Source organism: Poecilia reticulata, linkage group LG3, assembly GCF_000633615.1.
Source record: "Poecilia reticulata strain Guanapo linkage group LG3, Guppy_female_1.0+MT, whole genome shotgun sequence".
NCBI classification, from domain to species: domain Eukaryota; kingdom Metazoa; phylum Chordata; class Actinopteri; order Cyprinodontiformes; family Poeciliidae; genus Poecilia; species Poecilia reticulata.
The window spans coordinates 44,340-60,915 of record NC_024333.1 but is presented as its reverse complement, the minus strand read 5'-3'; the positions used below and the strand labels follow the sequence as shown (position 1 = coordinate 60,915).

At 38.0% G+C, this 16,576-nt stretch overlaps 1 protein-coding gene and 1 long non-coding RNA gene across 6 annotated transcripts in view; one reads left to right on the top strand and one right to left on the bottom strand.

Moving 5' to 3' along the window:
• ano1a (anoctamin 1, calcium activated chloride channel a) overlaps window positions 1–16,152 on the top strand; it is a 101,927-nt gene extending 85,775 nt beyond the window's left edge. For 4 of the 5 annotated variants that reach the window (XM_008404984.2, XM_008404985.2, XM_008404983.2 and 1 more), the window contains 5 exons: window positions 2,208–2,360; window positions 3,646–3,698; window positions 3,884–4,059; window positions 9,231–9,336; window positions 13,978–16,152. In XM_008404984.2, the coding sequence (XP_008403206.1) occupies window positions 2,208–2,360; window positions 3,646–3,698; window positions 3,884–4,059; window positions 9,231–9,336; window positions 13,978–14,202 (713 nt within the window). In that variant the 3' untranslated portion in view covers window positions 14,203–16,152. The remainder of the gene's footprint in view (window positions 1–2,207; window positions 2,361–3,645; window positions 3,699–3,883; window positions 4,060–9,230; window positions 9,337–13,977) is intronic. The other variant, XR_001776433.1, reaches the window with a different exon arrangement.
• On the bottom strand, window positions 10,005–10,660 carry LOC108166174 (uncharacterized). Its single transcript, XR_001776440.1, has 2 exons — window positions 10,374–10,660; window positions 10,005–10,107 (listed from the first exon to the last, which is right to left on the bottom strand). It is a non-coding gene; the product is annotated as an uncharacterized LOC108166174 (long non-coding RNA).
• Window positions 16,153–16,576: the final 424 nt, after the last annotated feature.

Here is a 16,576-nt window from a genome sequence, read left to right as displayed (position 1 = left end):
AAATTTCTTTGAACTGGACCTCTTCACAGTTTTCTTGAATACCCCTGTAATAGAACAATGAAATACCACACTCCATCTACAATTAATAAAAAAAAGTAAAACGTGAAATAAAATGTAAAATCAAAACGGAGTGCACATTGAGAACATGCAGAATGGAGAGGCATTTGTTTTTGTGAAACAGACACATTTCTGTAATCTGCAAAACAGCATAGAAAAGCTAAGCTAGAAAACTATCCCAAAAACATCAGTGATTAACACTACTTAAAAAACAAAGAAAACAAAACATTACATATTAACCTCCTTATAACTGAAGGACTAAAAATCCAAGTCATCAGAATCATCACTCAGGTAGGTGGGATTTCGGAACTGATCAAAAGTTGTGTGTAAGAAAAGTATACTTCAAGAGATGAACGTTAATGAAATTTTCTGCTAACCGTTTAAGTAGGGGAATCACACAACAAGATAAGGACATTAGTAACCCCAATACAATAAACACCGGTGTCAGAAGTTTTATTGGGAGTTGTCTCCAACCCGTTACCTGAAAGCCACAAGAACAAGTCGAATGGAGAAACATGGTCATCATTAAGAGCGTTCGAACCTTTTTTATTTGGACTCGTAGTCAAAATACGTAATCATTGAATCTAATCTAAACATCATATTGTCCAGTCTCAAATGCAAAATATTCTTACATCTTCAGAGTGAGAAGTTTACATACATTTCTATGGTATTTGCCTCTGCCTTGCCTCTGAGCTGGATGACTTTGCTCAAACCTTTTGGGTTTGCTTCCAGAAGGTATTTGCTGTGTTCTGCCATTTCCTCCTGATGGAACTGGAAGAACTGGGTCAAGTTTGGAGACCAACTTGCTCACAAATCAGTTTTCAGCTCATCTGACAAATTTTACTGAGATTGATCAGGGCTTTATGACTACTACAATCTATTCATTTTGTTGTTCTTTAATTCCAATCTCCATTTACAAAATCTGTTGACATTTTTAACCATTTGTTCCTAGCCTTTAACTTTCTGGCTTATGGCTTGAGAATTTGTTTCAGTTTTTCCACATTATGTTTTTTTTCTCATCATGCCATCCATTCAGAGAGAGTCCTAGCCTGTTTGGCGCCCTGGGTGAAGTGCTGTGAACTGTTCTGTTTTTATACAGTAATGTATATGTAAATGTAAAGTTTCAACATTACATGTGTTGGACCAAATATTCCACAGCATTAATATAGTTTCCACTTGGAAGTTGTTCAATGAGTCCAGAGTTACTGATCATTTGTGTTTCATATTTAAAATAAGAAAGTTTAACATAATACCTTTCAGTCAGCAGCTAGAAGGAGTCAAGTCTACAGGAAGCTAGAGGATCAACATTTTTGTGAAGGTCTTCTTCAGGCAGATGTTTCTGCGGCGTACTGGACCAGTTCTGCTGTGAAGACACTTTCCATGATCAACATTTAGCTAAATGTTTCTGACAACCCACCGGTTCAAAACTTTGAGATCAAGACACCTTAAAGAGACAGTACAGCCAACCTTGGATCCATCTCTTTACATCAGACTGTCAGAGCTGGAGTGAGACCCCTGTTATGTCATTGTTTCAATGCTGGGGCCTCTTCTTTTTTAAGTGTTTCTGACAGCCCTGAATAATCCATCCAGGAAAACTTTGCAGTATATAGGAACATAGAACATGTGCTCAGACTTCCATTACCTTAAAACAAAACCACAACATGAATCGACACCATTCGCTGTTTTATACTGAATCAGCCTCACAGTCACATTATCAAGGCTTTTTCCAGGTTATTGCAGGTTCTAGATGGGAAATTAATGCGAGATTAAAGTGGATCTTTTTAGCTGCTTGTTTTTCTATCCAGTGTTGTTCAGATTGAGCAGGATTAAGATGAAATAATCCCCAGGATGTCTGAAGTTGTAATCCTTTTGTTCATTCTAAAAATATCCTTCTTGTTTAAAGATGTGAATATTCACTTTTTCTGTTTTTACAGTGAACTGAATCTGTCAAACAGAACCTTCAGGTTTACTTTATCTAATGATTTCAGACCTGATGACATTTGTGTCCTTTTTCTATAGTTTGCATGTTACCCAGATTGCTGCTGACAGGCCTGTGGCCTGCAATACCTGTCTCTTCCACTTTCTGTCTGCAGTGTTAGAGTAATCTCTGAAAACGACATTTTGGACATTTCACCCATTTGTCTCCTCAGTCATCCAGTTTGGCATGGTGACACTCTTTGTGGCCTCCTTCCCTCTGGCGCCTCTCTTTGCTCTTCTGAATAACATCATTGAAATCCGCCTGGATGCCAAGAAGTTTGTTTTGGAGCTGCGGAGGCCCATTGCATCCAAAGTCAAGGACATTGGTATGTTTCTGAAACATCAACTAGCTAAGAGGCGGGAAATCCAATCAGTGCTAACAGGGGTTCATGTTGAGTATGCAGTTTGACTGTAATATTAAATACAAACCATCAAAAACATATCTGGTCTTATATGCATGTTTATTTAAGCAGATTGGACAGATTCAGAGTGAGCTGCCCAGGGTTCAAAAATGTTTTATAGATTAAAAAAAAACCCAAAAAAACAACTAACGCCGACACATCTTATGTAACTTTGATTTCTGGAGGGCAGACAATTAATTGAAACAGTTCAAATGTCCATCTACTGGATGTCATAGTTTATGTTTGTGGACCATTGAGTGCAGAAAGCATTTTAACAGTCAGGAAAGTAAAGGACAGTACTGACAGAAACTTCCTCTGATGTCCATCAGGGGACCTCTGCTGCGTCACCTGCAATGATAAAACATTAGATATCTTCGTATCTAGAAATTTGACTGATATATTGATGTGCATATCCATTTATAAAATTCACTGACTTTGTAATGCCATGAAGCTTCACCATTCATCTTGACGATTAGTTCATCTGATAGCTGATGAAAACCTGAGTAAAATCAGTCTGTGTTGTATATACACAACCAGGAGTTTTACTCACATAATAGCAGTGATACTCATAATTAAATTACTCGACTAAAAGTAAAAATTACATCGTAGTAGAAATATCCCTAAATGTGATTTTTTTCCAACATGGAAATTGGTTCTATTTCTAGGCTTTTGTTCATAGTTTTTTTTTATTTTTGAGGCATTGCTATGTGGGATGGTTGTTACGTCTGATCCTGGAGGCTATGCAGATAGTTTCAGGATTACTTTTTCTAATTGCGAACAGCTGATTGGCTTCTGAAAAGGCCTGAACTTTGACCCCAAAACCCAGAGGAGGTCAAAATTAGGCTTCATAGAAGCAGAGCAGGACTAGAGAGAGAGAGGAGGAGGAGGAGAAAGTTCAGACCAACTCCTTCAATCCATCATGATGATCAAGGATCATATGGATGATATGAATTATGAGGACACTTAATTTCTGGTTGAGGGAAATAAAAAAAGTTTTACTTGTTTTGAATTATGTGGAATTCTAGGAGTAATACAAATTTTCTGAAGGGTTATTAAAAATGATAAAATAGTTGAAATAGGATCCTAAGTTCCCCAGCTTTCTAGCATCATGTTCATTCTCCACTCTGATGCAGAGGGTACTTCCACTGACTAGTTGTGAGTTTTCTATGTGTGCTGTTTGCAGGTGAATGACTGTTCTTACTTTCTCCAGGTATCTGGTACAATCTGCTGAGGGGCCTCAGCAAGGTGGCCGTCATTGTTAATGTAAGTCTTACTTCTCTTTATTGGTGAAGTTTATGCTGCACGTTGGATTTAATTTATATAAAGCTTTCTTGCAATGTATATGATGGTTCTCATAAAAATGAATCTTGTCATCAAACTCTTTGCGGTATTAATGGAGGCTGCTCATTGAAACAGCAAAGTAGCTACAGAGCGTTTCTCTTTCCCAGGCTTTCGTCATTGCCTTCACATCGGACTTCGTCCCTCGGCTCGTCTACCAGTACACATACAGTCCTGATGGGACTATGCATGGCTTTGTCAACCACACGCTGTCATATTTCAACGTCAGTGACTTTCAGAATGGTACAGAACCAAATCCCCCTAACTTCAATGTAAAGGTCTGCAGGTAAGGTCTCACACTATCAACCTTATTTTAGACAGAAGTCCAGTTCCCCACCTCTAGTTCTTTTTAAAGGGGAACCTGTGGAGGGTGTTCAGTGTTATAAGAACCTGGTTGACAGGATTACTGGGAGTAAATTACCTGATCTAACAGAAGCATTCCCTGTTCCCCGGTCACTCACTTCATGAGTGTAAGAGCCAAAAATGTCAGTTTGCAACATTGTATATTATTGTGTATGCCGTTTGCCTATTTAGATATTTTCTTAACGGTAAGATTCCATTTTAGTATGTTTTTGTAGAAAAGCGCCACCTAATGGACATAATTGAAAATATATGAAAAGTGCTGTGTCACGTTAGTGCCAGAAGAAAATTTAATGTGGCGTGTGTAATTGAGCTCTACAGTTTTTTGACCGTTACATGTGGAATGCTGTGCAATTTAAAGAATTCTTTGTAATATCTGCTCAAAGAAAAGTAAAGTTCGTCGTTCGTCAGACTTTGTGTGAATTTTGTAAGTACGTCTTTAATCAGGGCCGTGCAGACAGGGCCATGCAGACCATTAAAGGGGCAGGTGCTCAAAAAAAAAGAAAAAAGGGCACATCTAACCGCATTCTAGGACAGAATATTAACAAAGCCACACAGCTTTCAGAGTTTAATAAACAATGATAAATTACAAAATTGTGAGATACACAATCAAAGCTAAGGAAAATCTATATATATAAAGCATACAACTATGCATATGTAAGATATTTTATTAGTAATTTCTTTGTGCGGGTCTATTTTGTTACAGAAAAGTATTGCAATATTCAATTTAGCAAGATATGTAAATCAGAGCTAGACCACCAGACATAAATTGTATTTACAGAATTACACTATTAAAATATAAACAAGGGCACAATGCAACCTTTTAGTGTACTGTAATATATACTTAAAAAAGCTGCCTGTTTGCTACACTTGCAGTGGAGATGAAGATGGTCCATTCAGGAAAGCAGAGCTGCATCAAACTTTAATGTGGAACTGCAGAAAAAAAAGAAAAAAAAAACAAAAGCAAAAATTTAATTGTTAATGTATATCACCATGAGAAAAGTCAACAGTTTTGCTTAAAAAAACATTTTTTTAAATTAAAATCGCACATTTTTGTCTCATGAAGTGAAATAATTATTTGCAAAACAAACTTATTTGCGCTTGTCATAAATCTTTTCTTGCTATTCTAAGTTTTTGTTTGTGACTCAAAGTTTTGCTTGCCCTGTCCACGACATGATGTCGTGGACAGGGCCCAAAATCGCAACAAAAGATTTCAGATGTATGCAAATAAAAGTTTATGTTTGGCAAATAACTTTTTAAGTTCACGAGACAATAATGAGTTATTTAATTTTTTAAAAAAAAAGTTTTTTAAACAAAACGTTTTGTTTTTAAAAAATAAATCATTACAATTCCAAAGGTTTTGATTACAATTTTATTTTACTTAACTCAGGTTAGTTTTTTTATTTTTCATTGAATAATTGGGGGGGAAACAATTAACTTCATACTCTCAATTGCATCATGCGTCACGGGCAAAAGGTCAAAGGTAACAAGGTGACCGGAGGGCTTATTATGTTGTACAAAATCCACAACAAAAAACAAAAAATTTTAGTACATGTGTCAGAAGAGGGCTTAGAAAATAATACCAATAAAATATAAAAAATTGACCAAAAAGGCACTTGGGGGCAAGGAGCAAAAGGGGCATGTGCTCAAGCACCCCCAGGTCCCCCCTCTGCACGTGCCTGTCTTTAATTCACTAAGAGATGCATAAGAGCATATCGTGGTACGGAGCCCTCCAGGGGACATGGGGAATTTTTTTTATTTTGTGTTACCTCGCGGAACCCTATGGAAGCCCATTTCCGCCATGAAAGAAAAAATAGAAGACCAACAGGAACTCATAATTTCAACTTTCAAAGTCATAATTATTAGATTCAAAGTCATAATTTCGACATTCAAAGTCATAATTATGTGATTCAAAGTCATAATTATGTGATTCAAAGTCATAATTATGAGATTCAAAGTAATAATTTCGACATTCAAAGTCATAATTATGTGATTCAAAGTCATAATTATGAGATTCAGAGTCATAATTTCGACTTTCCAAAACAGAAAGTTTTGTCATTTTTTTTCAGTTGACTTGTATGAGATTTATGGAAGCCCATTTCTGCCATGAAAGAAAAAATAAAAGACCAACAGGAAGTCATAATTTCGACTTTCAAATTCATACTTTCGACTTTCAAAGTCATAATTATGAGATTCAAATTCATAATTTTGACTTTCAAAGTTATAATTTAAACTTTCAAAGTCATGATTATCAGATTCAAAGTCATAATTATGAGATTCAGTCATAATTATGAGATTCAAAGTCATAATTATGATATTCAAATGTCATAATTTTGACTTGCCTAAACAGCCAATTTTGTTATTTTTTCAGTAGACACGCTGTCTTTTATGAGATTTATGGAAGCCCATATCTTTGGAAACCCAAATATATGCAAGTCCGTTAGGACTTTCAAAGACTTTCAAAGTCCAGTCTCATAATTATGATTTTGAATCTCATAATTATGACTTTGAAAGTCGAAATGATGACTTTCTGTTGGTCTTCTATTTTTTCTTTCATGGCGGAAATGGGCTTCCATACAAAACTTTTGCAATCACTCTGAACACTTTTGTGTCCCCTCGCAAAAGGTTTTGCGTCCCCTCACAAAACCTTTGCGTGCCCTCCCAAAAGGTTTTTCTTTCCCTCCCAATAATCTACTGATCACTTCATGCAGCATAATTGAATACTGTAAGCCTTACAGTGGCCACCGTACTTTCTGCTTTAATACAAGGTTATGTAAGGTTTTTCCATGTATGTTAATATCTCATTGTGAAATATCTGACATTTTATATCTTTTTCTTTAGTATAGAAAGGCACAACAAATCTATGACATAGATATGCAGTAAATAAATCGATTTTCAATCAGTTCTTTGCACCAGAGTTGTTAATAATATACACGTTTTCACCTAGGCTCTGTAAGAGCCATATGAATGAAATAAGTAACTATTGATATGACAGAACCGCACAGTTTTGACACCTGGGTGGAGGGTGTGTCGATGTGGGCGTGACTGTCATGAAGTATGAATGGGAAGGTTACTGGCGTGCTGGCTTTGTGTGCATGAGGAAGCCTTTGTAAGTCCTTACAAAGGACTTACAAAGTCAGTCCTTTGTAAGGACTGACTTTGTAAGGTCAGTCCTTACAAAGTTTGGAGCATGATAATCAAAATGGAATAAATAGATAATTGTGACAGAACAAAGTGGTTTGGAGTTCTTTGATGCAAAGACAGATGAGATTCTGTGAGTTAACCCAGTGCGGCCCTCTTCCACCTGCCGTGTTTTATAACAAAAAAACGTGTACTATTAACTCTTTGGTGCAAAAAAACTGATTGAAAGTCAATTTATTCACTGCATGTTTATGTCTGTTAAGGTGGAGATGGAACTGAACATGAAAATGGCCCTTTAAACCATTCAGACAACCAGCACAAAAAGAGACGCAATCAAAACTGTTTGTGTCTCTTTCTGATAACTCAGAAATAGTCCAAATTAGGATGTATTTTTATTTCTTTCCTACTTATGGAAAGTTTATGTTTATATCATAGGTTTGTTGTGCCTTTCTATCCTAAATAAAAACATATAAAACGTCAGATATTTCACAACGAGATATTAACATACCTTACATAACCTTGTATTAAATAGCCCATAACTTATTTTGGGAGCCATTTAAATAAATCAATATTTATGAGAAATTTTATTAAGGAGTTACTCATTATAGCTTTTTATTTAGAACCTTATATTTTTGAAAAGGTGTAGCAGAGATTAGATCAGTGACACTGTACAAAACTCTAAGCATCATTTGAATTTTTGTTCTATTTTTCAATAGTTTCCTTACTGAGAAAAACACGTTTTTATATGCACTACTAGTCATTTTTGGCCCTGCAGCTTGAATGTGGTTTAAAAACTTTTTAAACCACATTTCACATTACATTTCTACGGTGGCCGACAGGTGCAAATGCGCAGCAACAGAGAAAACATGCAAACAAAAATAAGACAAAAACAAATGAAATCCAGCAAACAAAAAAAGAGACACAAACAAAAAGCAAATGAAGCAAACAAAAAAGAGACGCAAACAAAAAGCAAATGCAGCAAACAAAAAAAGAGACGCAAGCAAAAGTCCCTCCTGCAAAAGTCCCGACCAAAACAGCGAAGATGCCTCATCAGCACTGCGGGATATTGAATAAATAAATAAATTACTTTAGTGAACCAAAAATATTTACAGCTATTACCACAGACTTAATATCTGTGTTTCACCTCTACTCATAGGGGAAAACTATTGGGAGTTTTTAAAACAATTTGCCGGGAGACATGGGTTCTCTCTCGGTGTACTGAACTTGGAGCGCCCGGCCAGCTGACAGCTGGCTGGGGAGCTGGCTGTTAATGCAGCGGGAGCAGACATCTCCAAAAACGTCGGAACAATATTGTAATTAAGTGATTTACTGTTGAACTGAACAGATATTTCAGATCTATACATCTACATTCTCGCCTAAAAACTATACAAAAAAAATAATTTTGTGTAATTTTAATTTTTGTTTGCTTCATTTGCTTTTTGTTTGCGTCTTTTTTTTTTGTTTGCTGCATTTGCGTCTCTTTTTTTGTTTGCATGTTTTCTCTGTTGCTGCGCATTTGCACCTGTCGGCCACTGTACATTTCACTGTAACTTTGCCGACCCCCCCAAAATTGGTCCTAAGAAATATTCCTGTTTATGGTCTTCCCCAATAATGAGATGGAATTTACGCCCTTGGCTAAGTGCTAAGCTAATGAACGTCAACAAAAGAAACTGAAGCTTGTTGAACAATATAGTGGCTTTACAATGAAACTGATAAGTAGCCACTACAATGAGTTTGAGAAATGAGATTCAGAACTTGTCAACAGATGGAAAGTCTTCCATTGCTCAGATTATTATTCAGATAAATTCAGAATGCGCTTGTTATTTTCTGATCATTTTTAACCAATATTTGTACTGATCATTTTCCCTGAAGTTTACTTTACGTTGTTGTAGAGTGATTGTTTCTGCTTTATGTTTTTCATCTTCAGTAATTCATTGTGTGCATTTGCTTGTGTAGGTATAAGGATTACAGAGAGCCTCCCTGGTCCAACACATCGTATGAACTGTCCAAGGAGTTCTGGGCCATTCTGGCCGTCCGCCTCGCCTTCGTTATTGTCTTCCAGGTTTGGAACACATGAATAATGCCATAAGTGTGTAACACTCGCTAAGTGTTTACAGTTAATAAAATCGTAATAAAACCAGAGCTAGKTTCGGCTACTGGAGTAGTGAGAAGTGTATTTTAAAATAATGACCACAGACCCAAAAAATTAAGTTAAAAACAGCCGGCTTATTATTTGTTGAAAGTACAATAAAAAAATAACAACAATGTTACACAATTAACACACATTGACACAAATTCAAAAAATTGTTTCCAGTTTCTTTCAGAATATTTTATAAATCTAAATTAAGGATACTATTTATTTTACCTAGGTTATAGTTCTATTTTAGTTCTAGTTAATACTATTTATCTATTTTAATCTACAGTTTGTTTTAATCTATTTAATCTATTTTAGTTCTTTGGTGTTTCCCCTAAGAAGTAAAAAAAAAAAAAAACAACAACAACAACAACAATAACAGCAAAACAACAAAACACAGCAGAACAATTCAGTTCAACTGTGCTTCAGATTGATGTCTTGTTTCTTCCGATGATCCAACAGTTAATTCTGTTTCGGTGATCCACTGCTAATGCGCACAACATAGGCAGGTCATACCAAGTTGGGGGTTGGCAATGTCCAGCAGAGGGCGTAGCTCCTACTGGATGGTCATTAAGATCCCGGGTTGGCTCGCCATCTCGTTCTCCTTAGGAAGATCCGTTTCAGTGATGATCCTTGACTCCTTAGTCCAGATTCCAGCCGAACGAAAAAAAAAACCCAAAAAAGACACACAAAAAAAGCCTGTTGCCAACAAAGAGCGACAGTTAGCAACAGTTAGCTCCTTTGTTGATAAGCTGTTGAATTACTGTTGACAAAAGCGGCTGTTAGCTTCAGCGGATCAGCTGTTACTCCTGCTGACTTTCAGTTGGCTTGCTGTTAGTACCAAGAGCAACAGCCAATGCCTCCGCTGATCAGCCTCCGCTTCAGCTTTCCATTTAAATTAAATAAATGTCTAACAAGTACATGATCTTGAAAAAAAAAGAAAACAAAATACACTTTCGACTCACCAAGTCCAGTTCCACAACACACACAAGATGATCCCGAACGCAGTCAGGGTGAGGAAAAAAAAATAATGCGAGAAGCTCCTTCTCAAGCAAAAAACTCAGTGTTAGACAGCAAGTCAGCTACGAGTGTAGAGAACGTCAGAGAACGCAGCAACCCGATTGGCTGAAGCTAGTCACATGGGTTATACATAAATATGACCCTTCAGAATAAGAGTGTTCGCTGACAAGCAAAACTTTTTTATACAGTTTCTCTAATCCAGTGTTTTTTAACCACTGTTCCGCGGTACACTATTTAATTTCACTTCGGTACCGTATTTTCCGGACTAAAAGCTGCTACTTTTTTCCTTAACTTTGAACCATGCGGATTGTAGCCCGCTGTGGCTTTTCTGCGGATTTTTCTTCAATCACCAAGGGGTTCTCTAGCAGGAAGTGAATCATTAGAAGTCAAAATTGTAAATCAAAGAAGAACGGCTGACCTTAGGACTAGGGGTCGACTGGTTGGCGGAAGAGGTACGACCAGACTGTGAATGGTTGGAAGGATGTCAGAGGGAAATGTGACAGGTAGTGATTGTGCGGAAATGGAAGAGGGTGCGGATGATGTGGAAAATGAAGGACCTTGGCAGATTCAAAAAGCTAAGCATAAACGGAAAAAATCAAGGCAACAAATAGAATCATCTGTTTCCGAGGATGAAGGAGAAGCTATTAAGATGACAGAATTTAAAGTAATTCTGAAGTTTGTCAAAGAGGGTGTGTCCTTTGGAAATTGGAATCCAATAAAGCTCACAAAAGAAATCAATGCTCTGGTTGGAAAGGTGAAATTTGTTAAAGTATTAAGAGATGGATCGTTGTTGATTATCTGTAATGATATTAAACAAAAAGAAAAGGCGATGAATACAAAAAGAATCCTGGGTGAGAATGTGAGAGGAAGACTTTTGGATAACAAAAAGTATGTATGCGGAGTCATTTCGGGAATTCCWCCTGATGTACCAGTTGATGACATCAAGTCTAATGTTTCAGGAGGGAAAGTGGTGGAAGCCAAACGATTGAAAAGAAATAAAAATGGAGTGAGGAGTGATAGTTTTTCTATCATGTTAAAATTCGAAGAGAACAGTTTGCCAGATAAAGTGTTTGTGGGAWACATGAGCTATGATGTCCGACCATTTATTCCTCCGCCCCTGCGRTGCTTTAAATGCCAGAAGTTTGGACATGTCGCTGCAGTGTGTAAGGGGAAACAGAAATGTGGGAGATGTGCTGGGGATCATGAGTATGGGAAATGTGAGGAAGGAGCTCCGCTGAAATGTTGTAATTGTGGAGGTGGGCATAGTTCAGGATTTAGAGGATGCACAGCTAGTAAAAGAGCTGAGGAAGTTCAGGAAGTAAATTGAGATCACCTGTGATTTAAAGGTGGTTTGGTCCTTCACAGCTGGGACTATTTAAGGATGCAATTTCACCTGTGGTATTGTTCTGTGTTCTGGAAGAATAAACCATTGCTGTTTCCACCTGACTCTGCCTCAACTTTCATCTGCACTGTAAATCCAGCCACAAAAGGGCCGCCTTGTTACAAGGCTCAAATACACTGGATAGAGCCTACACAAATATTAAGGCAGCATTCAAGGCAGTACCCTTCCCCCACCTTGGCTCATCAGACCATCTTTCTGTAATGTTACTTCCTGCATATAAGCCCCTGCTCATCAAAGGAAAACCCCTTGAGAAGGTGAGAGTCTGGCTTGCAGGATCCATGTCAGCATTACAGGACTGTTTTGAATGCACAGACTGGGATGTGTTCAGGGAAGCTGTAACCGCAAACAATGACTCTAATGTTGAGGAGCATGCCAAATCGGTGTCTGCGTACATCCTGAAGTGCATGGAGGATGTCTCTGTGACCAAGGTCATCACCACAAGGGCAAATCAGAAACCCTGAATGACAAAGGAGGTGCGTAAGATGCTGAAGGCATGAAAATCTGCTTTTAAATGTGGGGACAGAGAGATGCTCAGGCCAGCCAGAGCCAACCTAAACTGTGCCATCAGAGTTGCAAAACGTGCCTATGCTCAGAAAATTCAGCAATTTTTCAATGAATCAGCAAACACCAGGCACATGTGGCAAGGCATCAGGACAATCACAGACTACAAGGCTGCTCCTTTGTCTTGTGAGGACAGACAGACTTTCTGGATGCACTTTGACTATTTTGAAGCCCTCAACGACACTGCTGTGAGAAAATCCACTCCTCAACCACTCAGACTGGAGACAGTTGATGTTCAGAGGACCTTGAGAGTACTCAACATGCATAAAGCAGCAGACCCTGATAACATACAAGATCTGGTTCTCAAGAACTGTGCTGACCACCTGGCTCACGTCCTCTCTGGCATCTCGTGAAGCTGTGCTGTCGTTCCATCCTGCTTCAAGGTGGCCATCATCATTTCAGTGCCCAAAAAACCCACAATTTCATCACTGAATGACTATCGCCCTGTTGCTCTTACTCCCATCATGAAGTGGTTTGAGAAGCTTTTGAAGGATCACATCATTTCAAAATTCCCTCCTCTTTTGATCCGCTCCAGTTTTTCTGCCGCTCCAACCGCTGCGCAGAGGATGCTGTTTCCACCACACGGCACCTCAGCCTGAAACGCCTGGAGGAGAAGAATACTCATGTGCGAATGCTGTTTGTGTTGACTGATGAGCTGAAGTCAATCATTCCCCAGCACCTGGTGAGCAAACCAGCTCCCCTTGGGCTCAACACCCCCGTATGTAACTGGCTACTGGCTTTCCTCACAGACAGACCCCAGTTTTGAGGGTTGGGAAAATACTTCAAGGTTATCTCCCTCAGCACTGGCTCCTCCAGGGCTGTGTACTGATCCCACTGCTCTTCACCCAGATGACCTATTAGGAACCATATCATTAAGTATGCAGAGAATACAACAGTGGTGGGTCTCAGGGACAACAATGAACTGGCCTACAGAGAGGAGGTAACACATGTGGGGGCTGATGTGATGCAAACCATCTAATCCTGAATATCAACAAAATAAACCGTTGATTTCAGGAAAAATCAGCCAAGTCACACACCCCTCCTTATCAATGATGCTGCAGTGGAGCAGATCAAGAACATTAAATTTCTAGGGATACAGATTACAGACACTTTGACCTGGTCCATCCAAACCTCTGGTCTGGTGAAGAAAGGAACAATGGAGAGTATACTGACCAGCAGCAGCATCTATGCATACTTTGGAGCATGTAACACCTCTGACTGGCAACATGTAGAGTGGGTGTTGAGGGGAACTGAGAAAATCATCATTAAACATTAATATAAAAACTTTGATGTGTCACTGAAACAGTCTCAGAGAGAAAAACCTATCAGAGGGTCATCAGGTCAGCCATTCTAACTCTACAGCTCCTGGAGAATCATTAAAGGTCTCATCTCACTATCCAAACAAGTGGACTTCACTAAGGGCATCATAGTGACTTAGAACATATTTGCTAAAATGTTCATTTCAGAACTTTAACATTGACTTTATTTGTCCTGCATGTAGTCTGTGGCAGCTTTAATGTTGGGTCTTTCTAAGAAAGCCTGAAATATCTTTAGTGTTGTAAACTCTGGTGTCTGTGTTCATGCAGAACGTGGTGATGCTCATGAGTGACTTTGTGGACTGGCTCATCCCGGACATCCCCAAGGACATCAGCTTCCAGATCCACAAGGAGAAGCTCCTCATGTTGGACCATTTCATGAAAGAAGAGGGGAGAAGGCGAGACAACCACAACCATGACGGCTACACCAGCCCCTCGTCGGGTATTGCCAGCCCCCATTCACGCCCCACTTTCCATACTAGAGCTGGCTGGTAACGTTTCACCGAGTCCTTAACGCATGGCTTCCTTTTTCTCATCAGCAAGACTTCTGCTCCATTTCCATTGATTGGGAATTTTAAAATGTCCCTGATGTGTTCCTGTCAGAATTCTGTCCCTGGATTGTTTCCAAGAACTTTCCATTTTAGATGTTATTCATATCACACATCCTCAGTCACTGACCACGAACTCTGTAAATGGTGTCCTGTCGCCGATGCACAAATCTGCCAAATGTATTTATTAGATGTAATGGAGAGGAAGAAGCCATTAAGAGTCACTGCGGGACCAAGTTCAGGTTTACTCTGAGGAAGCTGTGCCACCTCTGCCATGGGACCAACTCCTTTCATTTTGAAGACGATCTGAAACTCCGTCCAAACCATTATCAGCTTTTTCCTTATCTTATTTCTGGGGGCTGGTTCCAAAGGAGATATACTGTCATGTGTCCAACACATGATATACTGTCATGTGTTGCACACATATGTACAAACACAGGTATTTATTGACTTACTTTTTAAAATATGCATCATGGATAGGCACATGCACATTGATTTCAGAATTAGAAGCTGGTATGAAATGGCTTTTGGCATCTTTTCTTTCAATATTCACTCATACGTTACAGTAACATGTCTGTGCTGTTGGGCTTCAAGTGCAGCTGTAGATTTTATGTACCAGGAGAAAGGGAACTATCAATACTGAGGTAGTTGTGAATAGTTTTAATGCCTGATTAACTTTAGTCTGTAGAGAGCAGCAAGTTTATAATAATTAGTGTTTTTAACATTGATCAGAAACATTTTAGCAGTGAGAAACCATATGATGCATCATTAATCTGCTTGTTTATGATTGTTTTACTCAAAGAGCACAAAACAAATGACTTTAGGACCTGTAACGTTGCTAACTTTAGTTGTATATTTTCAGACAGAAGAAATAATATCAGAAGTTAGTCAAGAGTTTTTTCTAAGATTCAGACTGTAGAAAACAATAAAAGAAAAAGAAAAACAAGCTTCTCTGAAGACTAAACACACTCACATGAGATGGTTGTGTTTTATGGTTAATTTCTTACCTTCAACATTAAAAAAGATTGATTGAAAATAAAATTATGGGATAACTGGATATTGGAAAAAAACACTGTTAACTTTTGTTTTAGATTTAAAATTGTTACAACGGATTTTCCATTTGTTCACCTTAAAGACTTTTGTAGCATAAAGTTTTCATAATCAACATGAAGTGCAACAGCCATAAAATAGAATCCATCTTTAACTGCAGAGAAACTGGAATTTCAACTGAAAAACATCTGAGTGTTTTGAAGCTTAAAATTCTTGATGTATCTGAAATGGTGTTAAAATGATATTTGGCTATGTGATGATATTAAACTTGTGTGTATAGTAAACCAATATTATACATAACCAAAAATTGTATTGTACCAAAACAATATGGTGTGGTTTCAACTCTTCTTAGCCGCTTTCCGATGGCCTTTAGTTTGAACGCAAAGCAAGGATCACCAGAACTAACTGCCTTATAATCTACCAGCTGGGATTGAAATAGTTACCAGATTAATTTATTGTCTGCCCATCCAATGTGCCGCTGTATACCAGTGAAACCTGATGAAGCAGGGCTTTTTCATAATTATCTTGCCTTATTTTTTGATTTCACTATACACTGCATCATTTTACCTGTCCTTTCTCAAAGACTGAATAGTTTTGTGTTTTTCTATCTGCTTAAAGCAAAATGTGGGAGTGACTTGAAATTGCATTGAAGAGTGGAAGTGGACAGTCAGACCAATCTAACTGAGGGATTCAACCAGTTCTTATTTCAGCTCCCAATTCAGACTGATGGAATGTGTTCTTTTTTTTAATCAAGTTATGTAAAATGCATTTGAAATGGAATGTTGTCTTTTTGATTAGATTAGCATGGCATTCCAGATATTAAAGGGACCAATGACATAAACTTTTATTCTTCTCACTTGGTGTTAACATTCAAGAAGAAACCATCAGATGAACTGTTTGCTGCGTAGAAAAACCTGGAGAAGCACATCGTGACAGTTTTCAAATATCTGGTCAAAAAATATGTTCCAGCTTTTTTAATGAAATATTCTTCAGGAAAAAGACAGGTATACTGTTGGATAAATGTTATATTATCTTTTTCTACTTATTAGTTTTCATTCTAAATAATGTAGTTATGTATAAAAGTATCTCTTCTGTTTATGAATAGTGTGTGGATTTAGTAGGAACTTGTGTCACATATTTGTTTCATGTGGTTGTAAAATCCCCCCTCACTCCAGGACGCCAGCAGACAGAGTAGCTGGTGTCAACAATGCATGCTGACCATTACCTTATAAGGAGAAGAAGGCCAGTTGGGGGCATCTGGAGAAGGAAGA